Source organism: Ovis canadensis, chromosome 5, assembly GCF_042477335.2.
Source record: "Ovis canadensis isolate MfBH-ARS-UI-01 breed Bighorn chromosome 5, ARS-UI_OviCan_v2, whole genome shotgun sequence".
Lineage (NCBI taxonomy): Eukaryota > Metazoa > Chordata > Mammalia > Artiodactyla > Bovidae > Ovis > Ovis canadensis.
The window spans coordinates 24,985,516-24,999,745 of NC_091249.1; the positions used below are offsets into that span (position 1 = coordinate 24,985,516).

General features: G+C 50.3%; 1 protein-coding gene and 1 long non-coding RNA gene across 2 annotated transcripts; one reads left to right on the forward strand and one right to left on the reverse strand.

Annotated features, from left to right (window-relative positions):
- The first annotated feature begins 166 nt into the window (after positions 1–166).
- LOC138440173 (uncharacterized) lies at positions 167–6,284 on the forward strand. The gene is made up of 4 exons (XR_011256951.1): positions 167–364; positions 2,206–2,368; positions 4,232–4,280; positions 4,579–6,284. It is a non-coding gene; the product is annotated as an uncharacterized lncRNA (long non-coding RNA).
- Positions 6,285–7,254: 970 nt separating this feature from the next.
- On the reverse strand, positions 7,255–14,009 carry C5H19orf53 (chromosome 5 C19orf53 homolog). The gene is made up of 3 exons (XM_069589222.1): positions 12,557–14,009; positions 12,424–12,479; positions 7,255–8,027 (listed from the first exon to the last, which is right to left on the reverse strand). The coding sequence occupies exons 1-3, from the start codon at positions 12,651–12,653 to the stop codon at positions 7,884–7,886; spliced, it is 297 nt and encodes a 98-aa protein (XP_069445323.1). The 5' UTR covers positions 12,654–14,009; the 3' UTR covers positions 7,255–7,883.
- Positions 14,010–14,230: the final 221 nt, after the last annotated feature.

The window sequence follows — 14,230 nt, forward strand, 5'->3', positions numbered from 1 at the left end:
TCTTTTCGGGACTACTCAATCAGGACGCTCAGCGAGCTGGGCTGTCAATCACGAAGAGCCAAAGACCAATCACAGTGGGAGGAGACCCCGCAGCGCCGGCCTTAAGCGGAGTTTCGGGGCGGGTCTTGGGTTCATTCACAACATTCCTCCCCCGCCCCCCTCGGGCTGGACAGCGCTCCCAGGGCTGCTGGGGCTGCGCCCACACACGGCTTTGTTTACTGAGGGTCGCTTCCGGGCGCCGCGAGGGGACAATCAACACTGCTCGGCCCGGGAGCGAGACAGAGCGGCGGGATCCCCGGGCAACCTCTCAGCCCATCCTCCCTCTGGGCTGCGTGGCGTGAGAAACAGCCTCTCTGGGCGCCAGGTCAAGTTTTGATGCTTTGCGGGATGGAGGGATCACAGGTCGCTTGGTAGAGCTTATGGGGGCTGCGGACACCCTCTCTAGAAATAGAGCCAAATTCAAATCCATCCTTGAGCCCCAAGATAAGTACCCCCAATCCATTCTCTGCTTCATATATTGTTGTTGTTGTTGTTGTTGTTTAGTTACTAAGTCGTGTCTGACTCTTTGTGACCCCATGGACTGTAGCCCGCCAGGCTCTTCTGTCCATGGGATTTCTCAGACAGGAATACTGGAGTGGGTTGTCATTTCCTTCTCCATATATTATGTTGAATCATATGAAATTATTAATTTTCAATCATTTCTGATACACTAAATGACAGTCTCGTAAAGTTCAAAGTAATAGATGTTAAATCTGACCACTTCTGATTATTTTTTCTGATTCAGCTTGTCAGGGCCACATCTCTGACCTTGAAGCAGTCGGTGGTGCTCATCGCAGTTCCCCAGCCCAACCCGCGCCCATGGTCTCCGCCCACGTGGCCCCTGCCAGCTCCATGTCCTCAGAGAATCCTGCATTTCCCCTTTGCCACACTTCTCTCCATCATCATTACGTTTCTTTATCATTTCAGCAGTTGTTTAACTTCTGTCCCTCCCTGCTCCGTGGCGAGCTCCAAGAGGCAGTAGTTTGTCCAGCTGATGCTCTGCTTTAAGGCCAGCACCTGAACACCTCAGGACAGACAGCAGTGGCTCAATCTATATATATAACTTGTTGACTAAACCAACTCATGCCTGTTCCCATTCCACTGAAATGATGTACAGAGCAGGAAAAGCTCAAGCTGGCTCTTAATTGGTCTAATTGTTGCCCCCTGCCCCTCCCCATATGGAAACTCTGGCTTTTTCCTTCCAGGAATTTCTAGTTTCCCAGCTGTACGTTCTGGCCAGTCCCCAACCCACCATTCAGCAAACTCTCTCTGACCTGCACTGTCCGATATGGTCACGACTGGCCACAAGTGGGCTTTTGAGTCCTTGAAATGGGGTCAGCCTGAATTAGGCTGTGCTGTGGACTTCCCTGGTGGCTCAGACAGTAAAGAATCTGCCTACAATGCAGGAGACACAGGCTTGATTGTTGAGTCAAGAAGATGCCCTGGAGAAGAGAATGGCTACCCACTCCAGTATTCTTGCTTGCAGAATCCCATGGACAGAGGAGCCTGGTGGGCTACCATCCATGGGGCTGCAAAGAGTTGGACACGACCGAGTGACTAAGCACGTCAATGTAAACACATTGGATTTCAGAGACTTAGTAAGAAAAAAGAAGGCAAAATAAGAACCTTTTTATATTGATTACATGTTGAAACGATGCTATCTTAGATAAGTTTGTGTTAAGTAAAATACCTTATTAAAATTAACTCCCCCGGTTTCATTGTGTATTCCTTTTATTCTGTGGGGTCTCAGGGCATGTCAAGTTACGTATGCAGCTGGAGTGGTCATTTCTATGGGACAGCACTGCGTTGTAATTTCTGTGGGTCTTGAGAAACCGCAGCTGACCACAATGACAACACAAGAAATAATAATAATAATACTGTACTGATTGTTTATGGTGTGCTGTAGCTGTTCAGACACATGATCAAGTTTAAGCTTTCTGACAGTGCTGCAAAATGAGGATGTCATCTCCATTTCTCAGATGGGGAAACTGAGGCTTAGAGGGGTGGAGTCTTTGCCTGCCTGGGAAGCCCTAGACTTATTAAAGTGTGTCTTTCTTGCAAGGATTTGAGGCAGAGATAGACGTATGGGGAAGGGGTAATGGGTGAGCAGAGAAGCAGGTAGAACTTTAGCAAAACAAGTCTTTCAGCTACTCTCCTGGCAAACAGGACCCACAGTCCGGCTGTTCCAAGCAGCTGCCTTCAGCATCTAGTATGGCTGGTCCTTGTCCTGACGATGCTTCAGTGGGTGCCCCAAGATGTTGAACCAGAGAAGACACTCCAGGCCAGTGGAACAGGATGTATAGAGGAACAGAGAATGGGGTATCACAAGGTGAGAAGGTTTATTTTATTCTCTAACAAAAGATACTAATAGTGCTATCATCCCCATCTCATGGATGAGAAAACTGAGGCACAGACAGGACAGGTGACTTGATCAAGATCCATAGCAGGAAAGGGTAAGGCCAGCATTCAAGCCCTACCTTGATGAATGGGCTGGTCTTATTGCATTGGATGGGGATCAAATGCACAGTTTGGGACACACCAGCATTCCATTATGATCCCTGATGAGGGGAATGAGGCCCAGAAAGGGTAAGAAAGTTGTCCAAGGCCACATAGCAATCCCAGGAGAATGTGAGAAATCAGAAAGACACCTAGGAAATGTGTCACACCTCTGGGATGCAGTCTCCAAGCCTATTTAAAACCCAGCAACACTTTTAGAAAAGGAGAAGTTTGGGGGGTTGGTTTCCAGCCACAGGCAAGTCCTCTCAGTGTAGACAGTGAGTTTGGGCTTCAGGGAATGGAAGCACATTTATCCTGCCCGCCCTGCTGTGAGCTCACTGTCTAGGCATCCACAACTCCAGACCCCAAACCCACATGTCCTTGAGACCCATGAGAAATGGGGAGGCCCCGCAGTCTCAGATGAGGGGGGCTGTGCCCTACAACTCTGTGACCACACCATTCTAACTTTCTGAGGGTCCCTCCCTCTGCCAGCAGTGCCCCACCCCCATGGCCCACCCCTCTCCCCACACTAACCCCCTCCCCCGCCGGCCCCACCCAGGCACTCCGAGGCTCCTGAAGACTCAGGCAGGAAACCAACCAGGGCAGTTTTGCTTCCTGGTCTGGATGCAGCCCCTCTGGCCTGCCCAGCTGGCAAGATCTGCTTCTTACATTTCTTTTCTTCCCTTTTGGAACACAAACTCATGGGCAGGGAGTCAGGGTCCTGCCAGGAAAAATGGGCATTCCAGGCAGAGGGGGAAGGTGGAGGCAAGAGAGGAAAAGGGTCGTGCAGGAATAATTGTCTGAAAAAGCCACATTTAATGACTGCGGGGAGGGGTGGGGGGCGAGCAAAGGGGTGAGGGTGGGGGAGGCAGGGAAAGAAGACAGGACGAGTGGCTGGAACTGGGCTTCCCACCCCACCCAGGACACAAAGGCAGCTGTCACAGCCTTAAGGTTCAGCGAATTCTCCACACTCAGGAAGAGGTGTTAGGGTCTCCATTTAACAGATGCAGAAACCGAGGCTCAGAGAGGGACTGAAGAGAACAAGAGGTATGGGGATTTGCCCAAGTTTGGGGCTCTCGGCTGCAACACTAAAAGGGGTTTGTGAGTACGACCCATGGGCTAGGAAGGAGAGGAGTCACTCGGGGCAGTGACAGGGTGGAGGGTGGGGGCAGCTGGGGGGAAATGAGGCTGTTTCAGGAGGCTGAGGGGATGGGGTGAAGAGGAAACAGATGGGTTGACAGTCCAGATCCTGTCACACCTGCATGCCTTTCCTCACCCCTGGGGTCCCCCTCAAAGGGGCTGGGGTCAGAGGGACAAAGGGAGCCAGTTTACTAGAGTCCTCCGCCTGCCCTGCGTCATGGGCTTGGCCCAGGGTTGAAGGCGCTCCCTGGTGGCCGAGGGACGTGCCAGATGGCACCCAAAGCCCAGACAGTCCCAGCCCTCGCCCTTTCGAGATTCCACATAGAAAGGTTAAAAGATAATTTTCAAAAGCGGGTGTAATCATGGCTCTCACCGACAAATAAAGGACACGTATTAAGATTTTTTTTTTTTCTATTGAACTCCTATGGGAACCAGGCAGATGTTCCACGAGGTTCAAAAGAGTCCAGAAAAACAGGCACTCTTAAGGACAGATCAGACTATTCAGACTATTCGAGCAAACAAATGTGTGAATGGAGGCAAATTGGTTTTTCCACAGGGGAGGAGCTTGGCAATGGGACCTCGGCTGGATGAGCCGGAAGGAGCAGGTAAGAGTGGTTTTCAATTGCTATCAGTTCAGTTCAGTCGCTCAGTCGTGTCTGTCTCTTTGCGACCCCATGAATCGCCAGGCCTCCCTGTCCATCACCAGCTCCTGGAGTTCACTCAGACTCGCGTCCATCGAGTCAGTGATGCCATCCAGCCATCTCATCCTCTGTCGTCCCCTTCTTCTCCTGCCCCCAATCCCTCCCAGCATCAAAGTCTTTTCCAATGAGTCAACTCTTCGCATGAGGTGGCCAAAGTACTGGAGTTTCAGCTTTAGCATCATTCCTTCCAAATAAATTCCAGGGTTGATCTTCAGAATTGCTATCAGTTGCTGACAATTCACGGAGCTGTGAAGTTCGAAGAGGCTGTTATGAATCAGCTCACCTGGAAGGGAAGCACGTGTTGTATGGAGATGGTGCTTGGAATGGTCAGAACCGATTCACTGAGACACAAAATGTTCCTTGCAGAAAGATAAAACAATTCCTTCCTTCCTTCATTCAACAAACACTTGTTCGTGGAGCAACTGCTGTCCACTGTCCCAGGTGCTCAAGACATAACCAAGATGCAAAACAGAAGACGGAGAGTGGCACAGTGACCACCTCCTGGAGCGGGGGACAGAGGAGGTTCTCCGCGGGGATCCCTGGGAGCAGAGGAGCAACAGGGGCTGAAAAAGGCCAGGAGGTGGCTCAGGGAGGAGGTTGGGGTCCGCAGGGGGTGGCCTGGGACTTTCTGTTTCCTGTTCTCCCCACTAGAATGTCAGTTCTCATTTCTACCTAGCCCAGAGGTTGGTATGCAGTAGGCGCACAATAAATGCCCATCATGGACTTCGCTGGCGGTCCACTGGCTAAGAATCCACTTGCCAGTGCAGGAGACACAGATTTGATCCCAGATCAGGGAAGATCCCACAAGCTGCAGAGCAACTGGGCTAGTGTGCCGCAACTACTGAGCCCGTTTGCCCTAGAACCTGTGAAGTCACCACACCGTAATAAACAGTAGGCCCCTGCTTGCTGCAACTAGAGAAAGCCTGAGCACAGTAACGAAGACTCAATGCAGCCATAAATAAATAGAGAAAAAATCCCCATTGTGCAAAGCAACTCCATTTCAAGGGCAGAAGTCACTTGTTACCTGCTTAGGGTAGAAAACTGCTGTGAGGTGGGCAGATGGCAGAAGGTCCAGGCCCCCAGGTGGGGTTCAAAGAAGGGTGTGCCCTGGGGGTGTCACAGAGCCCAGCAGCGGCCCTGCCCTCTAGTTAAGGGTCTGTGAGGCATTCACCAGTTCCACCCTCCCCAATAGAAATCCTGAGCCCTGGACTCCAGGTAACTCCAAACTGTCTCTATCAAATTAGGGCTCTGCTGCCACAATTCTTGTTTTTTTGAGATGTAAATTAGGATTTTTTGGGGTGTGTGTGTGTGTGTGGAATTTCCCTTCCTGTCTTTTTTTTCCGGTGGTTAAAACCCACAAGGAACATTCATCATTTAGAACGGTGTAATTCAGAGGCGTTTAGCACCTCCGCAGTGTTTGCAACGTCTATCAAGCTGCAAAATCTTATCACTGCCTTACCCCCAAAGATGAGCCCATACCCATTAGCTGACACTCCCCATTTCCAGGCACCCCATAGTGAACCACAGTCTCTGTGATTTGCCTCTTCTGGACATTTCACATATACAGAATCACATATTATGTGGCCCTTTGTGTCTGTCTTCTTTCAGAATGTTTTTGAGGTTCACCCATGGTGTAGCCTGTCTTACGGTGACTGACAGCTTAGTCACTTAGTCCTGTCCGACTCTGCAACCCCATGGACTGTAGCCCGCCAGGCTCCTTTGTCCACGGGGATTCTTCAGGCAAGAATACTGGACAGGGTTGCCATTTCCTCCTCCAGGGGATCTTCCTGACCCCAGGGATCAAACCCCAGTCTCCTGCATTACAGGCAGATTCTTTACCAATGAGCCGCCAGAGGCCATTGTTTTATATGGTCAAATAATAAATATTCCATTGTGTGGATATCTATATTTTGTTTACCCAGTCATCTAATGGGCATTTGGTTGCTGCCACCTTTGAGTGACTGTGACCAGTGCTGCTGTGAATGTAGTGTGTGAGATGCTGTCCGAGTTCAGTCCCTTAAGGTGTGTGCCTGGGAGAAGGGCCGGGTCACGTGGTGTCAACTCTGGGCTGAACTTAGTGAGGAGCCACCGACTGCTTGCCACAGCGGTTGTCCCCTGCTTTTGTTACTTGGCTGAGCCATGTGACATCTTCCAGACCAGGGGTTGCCCTGCACTGGGAGTGTGGGGTCTTAGCCACTGGACTGCCAGGAAGTCCCTATTCCCTGCTTTTTAGAAAAATGTTGACCACTACTATGTGGGACACAGGAAACCCATGTGGGGTGGGTGAGACTGGCTGGGAAAGGCTGGGCCACCCGGGCATTAGTCACTCACCTGGGAGGAGCAGCCACCACATGGCCACCTCCCTCCAGACAGCAGCTTAGCATCCCCCGGAGTATAGCCTGCCCTGGTCCCTGCTCCCCAGGTCCCTGATCAAACCTGCCTCTCCATTGTCTCGTGCATTGCAGGTGGATTCTTTACCCACCAAGCCACTGGGCAAGCCACTAGGATATGGCACCAACACCCTTTAAGTAGGATTTTCTACCAGTTTCATCAGAATTGGCCACATTAATCTCAAAACCATAACTGGTTGGTCTTCAAGATAGCAGATTTAGAAGAGGGGGAGCCCAGGATGGAACAGGTCAGAAACGTGGGTCTCTGAAGGGAGGCAGTGGTTTGGCAGCTGAGAGAGTGCACTGCGATTCTGCCCGTGCCGCGTTCAAGTCCTTGCTCTGGGCCATGAATTTCGTGACCTGACCTGGGCATCGTGAGGATTGAGATGAGACATGTGGGAAGCACCTGAACAGCATCTGGGCCACAGGCACTGCTACATACTCACTGTTAAGACTTTTTATAAAAAGATAAAGGTGGCACAGAGAAGTTTGAAAGTGCTTCTGGTTTAATCAGCATTTGACTCTACAAGGTGGTGTCAGTGTCTGCCCCGAGGATGGGAAGGTGGCTCCCTAGCCTGTCTGGCCTGTCCCCGGCAGACGGGAAGACACAGGGATATCTGTGGAGGGCAAGCAGGCGAGTCACTCAAGGTAGGAAGAAAGACTCCCCCAGCCCCCAGGCTGGAGGTGTGGAAGCTTGTCCACCCATCCCTGGGTATGCGGCTCGTGTGTAAACTGGGGCTGGCCGGGGGGTCCGGGCACCTGGCCCGAGGCCCCAGCACAGCCTGCTCACAGGAGCACGTGACCACGGGAGGAATGACAGTCAGGTGTCTTGCTCCAAGTTATCCAGACAGGATGCGGGAGGGGGTAGTGGGGACACAGGAAGTTGGTGAAGACATCCCCCTGGCCTTGGCCTGTGCTGACATCTCGGCACCTGGGAGGCCAGCCGGTCAGTGTGCTTTTGACCTGCTACTCAATGGCTCATGGGCCAGGCCCAAGTCAAGTTCGAGGTGCAATTCAAGTCTTTGGAGAGCACAGTTCCTCCTTCCTGTGGGGTTACCCGCACAGGTCTGAGCACAGAGGAGGGGGCTGCAGTGGTGGTCACTGCTGGGGCGCATCCTTAGGCAGGCATCTTGGTGGAGCAAGAAGAGGCCTCCTTCTTCTTGGTGCTGGCCTTCAAAAGCGCCAGCTTTTTGGGCAGGCTGGTGCTAGCTTTCATCACCACGTCATGCTCAATCTTCTTCCGGATCCCAACCTCCAGGTTCTGGGGGAAGCAAGCATGGAGCAATCAGACTGGGACCTGAGGTGGGAGGGAGGGCCTGGCCTGCTGCCTTTTGTTCCGTGAGCTCACCAGGGGCTAGATCAGCAACCCTCTCCCTGAAAAGCACCCAAGAGTCTGGTGGCTGGCGCTTAAGTCCTACTTCTGCCCCACCCTCTGAGAACACTGTACACACACAAAACACCCCTTCCCATCTCTGGACCTCAGCTTCTAAACTTCTGCTCATCCCCATTTTATAGACGGAGAAACAGAGGCACCTGCAGGGAGGAGGCACTTGGCCAGGGCTCCCGAACTATGTGAGTGATGGGAAACTGGAACCCAGCCTGCCCAGACTCTCTGGCTTAAAACTCCAGCCCCTTCTTGTCCCGTCATCTCTGCTTGGCAAATGGTGAACTGGGGCTCTGAGAGATATGGGGTGGAACAAATAAAGGCATAGCAATCAGAGCCCAAGTGTTTGGGTCCAAAACTGACAGTTTAATCCTATTACCTAAACCGCTCCCTTGCTCTATGAGTTCCAATGACCATGATGACCACGGGTGTCACCACACACCTGGGCGCAGGGGACACAACAGCAAAGACACAGAAAAACTTCTGCCTTCGCAGAGGTGACATTCAGAGAGAGAGAGAGCACGCGAGCGCATATGTGTGTGTAACCTTCAGTGACACTCTGGTAAACTGTTGAATGCTGGTGGATAATAAGTGCTACTGTGGAGAAAAGTGAAAGGATAATGAGCGAGAGTTGCAGTGGTGTTACCATCAGGGATGGCTGCTCAGAAGCAACGCTGGCTGCCAGCCTTGACCTAGAGGAAGGAAGCAGTGAGGATTTCTGGGAAAGAATCCAGGTGGAGCAAACAACTAGTGCCAACATTCCCAGGTGGGTCAAGGGGCAGTTAAGGGGCCAGTTATGCTAGAGGGAGTGAGCCAGGAGGAAAGAAGAGAGGGAGGGGATGAGGGCAGGGAAAAGATGGGGGTAGAAAGTGCCAGGTCCTATGCGGAGAACTCAGGCTCTTCCTGAGCGAGGTGGGAGTCATGCAGGGTTCTGAGCAGAGGTGCCCTGATTCAGGAGCTCTCGGATGCTCAATGGCGCCCTGTGGCTATTACTGGAGGGGCAGGGGAAGGAGATCGGGGGGAAGGTGACTGCTCTAGCCCAGGTGTTTTTAGATGATGGGATGGGGCCAGGTGGGGGGGGCGGTCAAGGAGGTGAAAAGTGAGTACATTCTAGATTAATCCTGAAGGCAGGGACTTCCCTGGTGGTCCAGTGGCTAAGACTCTGCACTCCCAATGCAGGGGGCTCAGGTTTGATCCCTAGTCAGGGAACTAGATCCCTCATGCCACAACTAACAGTTCGTCCGCCGCAACTAAGACCCAGCACAGCCCAATTAAAAAAAAAGGCAAAAAGGATGAGGTCCAACCTGGATGAGAGAAAGGGGGACTCCTGAATATCTAGAAGGAGAGACTGGTAGGATCATGCTGGGGTGATGGAGCAGAGTGGGAGTGCCTGGTTTTGGACAGACTGAGCTTGAGCTGCCCAAGAGACACTTCCCTCCTCCAACTGCCAGGTGGAGGTAAGCAGGGTACCCAGGTCTAAGAAAACCGAGGCTCTCACATCCTGGCGTTAAGACTCTGCGCTTCCACTGCAGAGGGCAATGGTTCAATCCCTGGTTGGGGCACTTGGATCCTGCAAGCTGTGTGCTGCAGCAAAAACCAAAAGACGAAAGATTGAGGCTCTGAACAACATGCTCAAGATGGCAGGGTGAAGGACTGAAGAGCTGATGCTTTTGAACTGCGGTGTTGGAAAAGACTCTTGAGAGTCCCTTGGACTGCAAGGAGATCGAACCTGTCAATCCTAAAGGAAATCAACCCTGAGTATTCATTGGAAGGACTGACACTGAAGCTGAAGCTCCAATACTTTGGCCACCTGATACGAAGAACTGACTCACGGGAAAGGACCCGGATGCTGGGAAAGACCAAAGGCAGGATAAGGAACAACAGGTGAAGAGATGGTTGGGTGGCATCACCGACTCAACGGACATGAGTTTCAGCAACTCTGGGAGACAGTGAAGGACAGGAAAGCCTGGCATGCTGCAGTCCACAGGGTCACAAAGAGTCTGACACGACTTAGCGACGGAACAACTAGGAAGTGTGAATTACTGTGCAGAGTACAACTCGAATTCAGATCTGACTCCACCAGATCTCTCTGAAACTTCTCTGCAATCTTAACAAGTCTTTCCGCAACCTCTTTATAAATTTAACCCTGCTCACCTACAAGCACTCCTATGGCCCTGAATCCTTACAATTCTAGGAGAGAAGTGCTATTACTAGGACCATTTCAGTTAAGATCTTTGGGGTGTAGATACACTAGCTGTCAACAGAACTGTGTTTTGCATCCAGGACATCCTTCTTGCAAGGCTGGGGTTTTTAACTCCTTTCCCAGGCTGCCTGTTTTTTTTGATGTCTATTAACGAGGAAAACAGAATGGGAAGACTAGAGATCTCTTCAAGAAAATTAGAGATACCAAGGGAACATTTCATGCAAAGATGGGCTCGATAAAGGACAGAAATGGTATGGACCTAACAGAAGCAGAGATATTAAAAAGAGGTGGCAAGAATACACAGAACAACTGTACAAAAAAGATCTTAATGACCCAGATAATCACGATGGTATGATCATTCACCTAGAGCCAGACATTCCGGAATGTGAAGTCAAGTGGGCCTTAGAAAGCATCACTACGAACAAAGCTAGTGGAGGTGATGGAATTCCAGTTGAGCTGTTTCAAATCCTGAAAGATGATGCTGTGAAAGTGCTGCACTCAATATGCCAGCAAATTTGGAAAACTCAGCAGTGGCCACAGGACTGGAAAAGGTCAGTTTTCATTCCAATCCCAAAGAAAGGCAATGCCAAAGAATGCTCAAACTACCGCACAATTGCACTCATCTCACATGCTAGTAAAGTAATGCTCAAAATTCTCCAAGCCAGGCTTTAGCAGTATGTGAACTGTGAACTTCCAGATGTTCAAGCTGGTTTTAGAAAAGGCAGAGGAACCAGAGATCAAATTGCCAACATCTGCTGGATCATGGAAAAAGCAAGAGAGTTCCAGAAAGACATCTATTTCTGCTTTCTTGACTATGCCAAAGCCTTTGACTGTGTGGATCACAATAAACTGTGGAAAATTCTGAAAGAGATGGGAATATTAGACCATCTGACCTGCCTCTTGAGAAACCTATATGCAGGTCAGGAAGCAACAGTTAGAACTGGACATGGAACAACAGCCTGGTTCCAAATAGGAAAAGGAGTACGTCAAGGCTGTATATTGTCACCCTGCTTATTTAACTTATATGCAGAGTACATCATGAAAAACACTGGGCTGGCAGAAGCACAAGCTGGAATCAAGATTGCTGGGAGAAATATCAATCACCTCAGATATGCAGATGACACCACCCTTATGGCAGAAAGTGAAGAGGAACTAAAAAGCCTCTTGATGAAAGTGAAAAAGAGTGAAAAAGTTGGCTTAAAGCTAAACATTCAGAAAACTAAGATCATGGCATCTGGTCCCATCACTTCATGGGAAATAGATGGAGAAACAGTGGAAACAGTGTCAGACTTTATATTTTGGGCTCCAAAATCACTGCAGATGGTGACTGCAGCCATGAAATTAAAAGACGGTTGCCTACTCCTTGGAAGAAAAGTTATTACCAACGTAGACAGCACATTGAAAAGCAGAGATATTACTTTGCTAACAAAGGTCCGTCTAGTCAAGGCTATGGTTTTTCCAGCGGTCATGTATGGATGTGAGAGTTGGACTGTGAAGAAAGCTGAGCACCGAAGAATTGATGCTTTTGAACTGCGGTGTTGGAGAAGACTCTTGAGAGTCCCTTGGACTGCAAGGAAATCCAACCAGTCCATCCTATAGGAGATCACCCCTGGGTGTTCATTGGAAGGACTGATGTTGAAGCTGAAACTCCAATACTTTGGCCACCTCATGCGAAGAGCTGACTCATTGGAAAAGACCCTGATGCTGGGAGGGACTGGGGGCAGGAGGAGAAGGGGATGACAGAGGATGAGATGGCTGGATGGCATCACCGACTCGATGGACATGAGTCTGAGTGAACTCCGGGAGTTGGTGATGGACAGGGAGGCCTGGTGTGCTGTGATTCATGGCGTCGCAAAGAGTCGGACACGACTGAGCGACTGAACTGAACTAACTGATTAACGAAGACAATTTAGCGAAAGCAGCTAAAGTGAACACTTTTCTGCGCGCCAATCCCTGCTTTAGGAGGCCCGCTGGTTGCTAGATAATGTTTCCGTACCCACCGCACAAAGGAGGAAACTGAGGCTCACAGCACTGGGACTTCATCCCGACCCGCGGCTCGTCCGCACTCACCTTCTTGAGCTGCTGCTGCTGCACGATGCGTGCCTTCTTGGGTGCGATAACGCGACCTGGGGAGAAACGCGCTCTCGTGAGGCTGGAGAATATCGGGCCCACCTCACCCCCGAGTCCCCCGCCCGCTTCTCACCGCCCTTCCTCGGGCCCCGGTTCCGCGCCGAGGCCGCCGCCGCCGCCTTGCTCTTCGCTGGCTTCTGCGCCTGGAACTTGCGCTGCCCCTGCGCCATGATCAGGAACGCGTCGGAAGAGGGGGAAGTCGCAGTGGGAAGGCGCAGGGCACGATGGGATACAGTGGGGCTGAAGGGCGCAATGACTCACGGGATACAACGTGGCAAAGTTAAAGGGACGAGCTACTCACAACGGTAGTTGATCATAGCCAGTGTTTGGCGAAAATTTCGAAGTAAGGGTTATAGATAGCCTAACATTATTGGTCATTTGTTTTGTAAAACTTACACTGTCTTATGTGTTTTGTTAGTAAAATTCAGTTTACCTAAAAAAAAAATGGTGCCCCACACTTCAGTGGGCTTCCCTGATGTCTCAGAGGGTACAGAATCCACCTACAATGTGGGAGACCTGGGTTCGATCCCTGGGTTGGGAAGATCCCCTGGAGACGGGAATGGCAACCCACTCCAGTATTCTTCTCTGGAGAATCCTATGGACAGAGGAGCCTGGTGGGCTACAGTCCGTGGGATGACAAAGAGTGAGACACGACTGAGCAACTAGGCACACCAAACGTCAGTAACCAAGATAAAAATATTTTCAACATTAAAAAAGATTTTAATATTAAAAAAATCATATTGTCCACTACAGCCTGTGGACTGGCTGTCTGATGCTATAAATAAATGTTATTGGTATGAGCACTGGTTATCAAAACTTAGAGAAAAGTCAGGGTAGGCAAGGTCAGCGTTTCATTCTTTTGGATAGCTTGATATTTTGTTTATCATGGAGGTCTTTTTTTTTTTTGCATTAATTTTTCTTTCTTTTCTATTCGTTTTTTTTGGTGGGGGGGCACACTATGAGGCACATGGGATCTTAGTTCCCTGACCAGGTATAGAACCTGTGCCTTCTGTACTGGAAGGGCAGAATCCTAACCACTGAGCCACGAGTGCGAAGTCCCAATTTTTTTTTGGGTTGTGCCACTGGCATGCTGGATCTTAGTTCCCCAGTGGTGCCAACTGCAGCAGAAGTGCAGCGTTCTAAACACTGGACCACCAGGAAATTCCCTGCATTAATTTTGATTTTTAAAAATGCACGAAGCTGTTATTTATCTTGATTGAAAGTGAAAGTCGCTCAGTTGTGTCTGACTCTTTGTGACCCCATGGATTATACAGTCTATGGAATTCTCTAGGCCAGAATACAGGAATGGGTAGCCTTTCACTTCTCCTGGGTATCTTCCCAACCTAGGTCTCCTGCATTTCGGGCAGATTCTTTACCAGCTGAGCCACAAGGGAAGCCCAAGAAAACTGGAGTGGGTAGCCTATCCCTTCTCCAGGGGCTCTCCTGACCCAAGAATCGAACTGGGGTCTCCTGCATTGCAGGTGGATTCTTTACCAACTGAGCTATCAGGGAAGCCCATTTATCTTGATTACTGAGCTTCTTACAGCATCCTTTAAAATGGAGGGGTCACCTTCATTTCAGCCCTGAGAGCAATTTAAGAGGGAGGTGCCAGTATTACCTGCATTTTATAAATGAGGAAAAGAACGTATGGGAGAGATGAAGTGATGTGGCCAAGATCACACTGCAGAAGAAGAGGTGGAGCTGGGATATGAACTCAGGCAGCTGGGCTCCAGATGCTGGCCTCTCA

Bases quoted from the DNA above. Each gene is read 5' to 3' on its own strand.
- C5H19orf53 (XM_069589222.1), bottom strand. From the start codon at position 12,653: ATGGCGCAGGGGCAGCGCAAGTTCCAGGCGCAGAAGCCAGCGAAGAGC. The intron at 12,480-12,556 runs GTGAGAAGCGGG...GTTTCTCCCCAG, and splicing joins CCGGGGCCCGAGGAAGGGCG to GTCGCGTTATCGCACCCAAG. The intron at 8,028-12,423 runs GTGAGTGCGGAC...TGCTTCCCCCAG, and splicing joins AGCAGCAGCAGCTCAAGAAG to AACCTGGAGGTTGGGATCCG.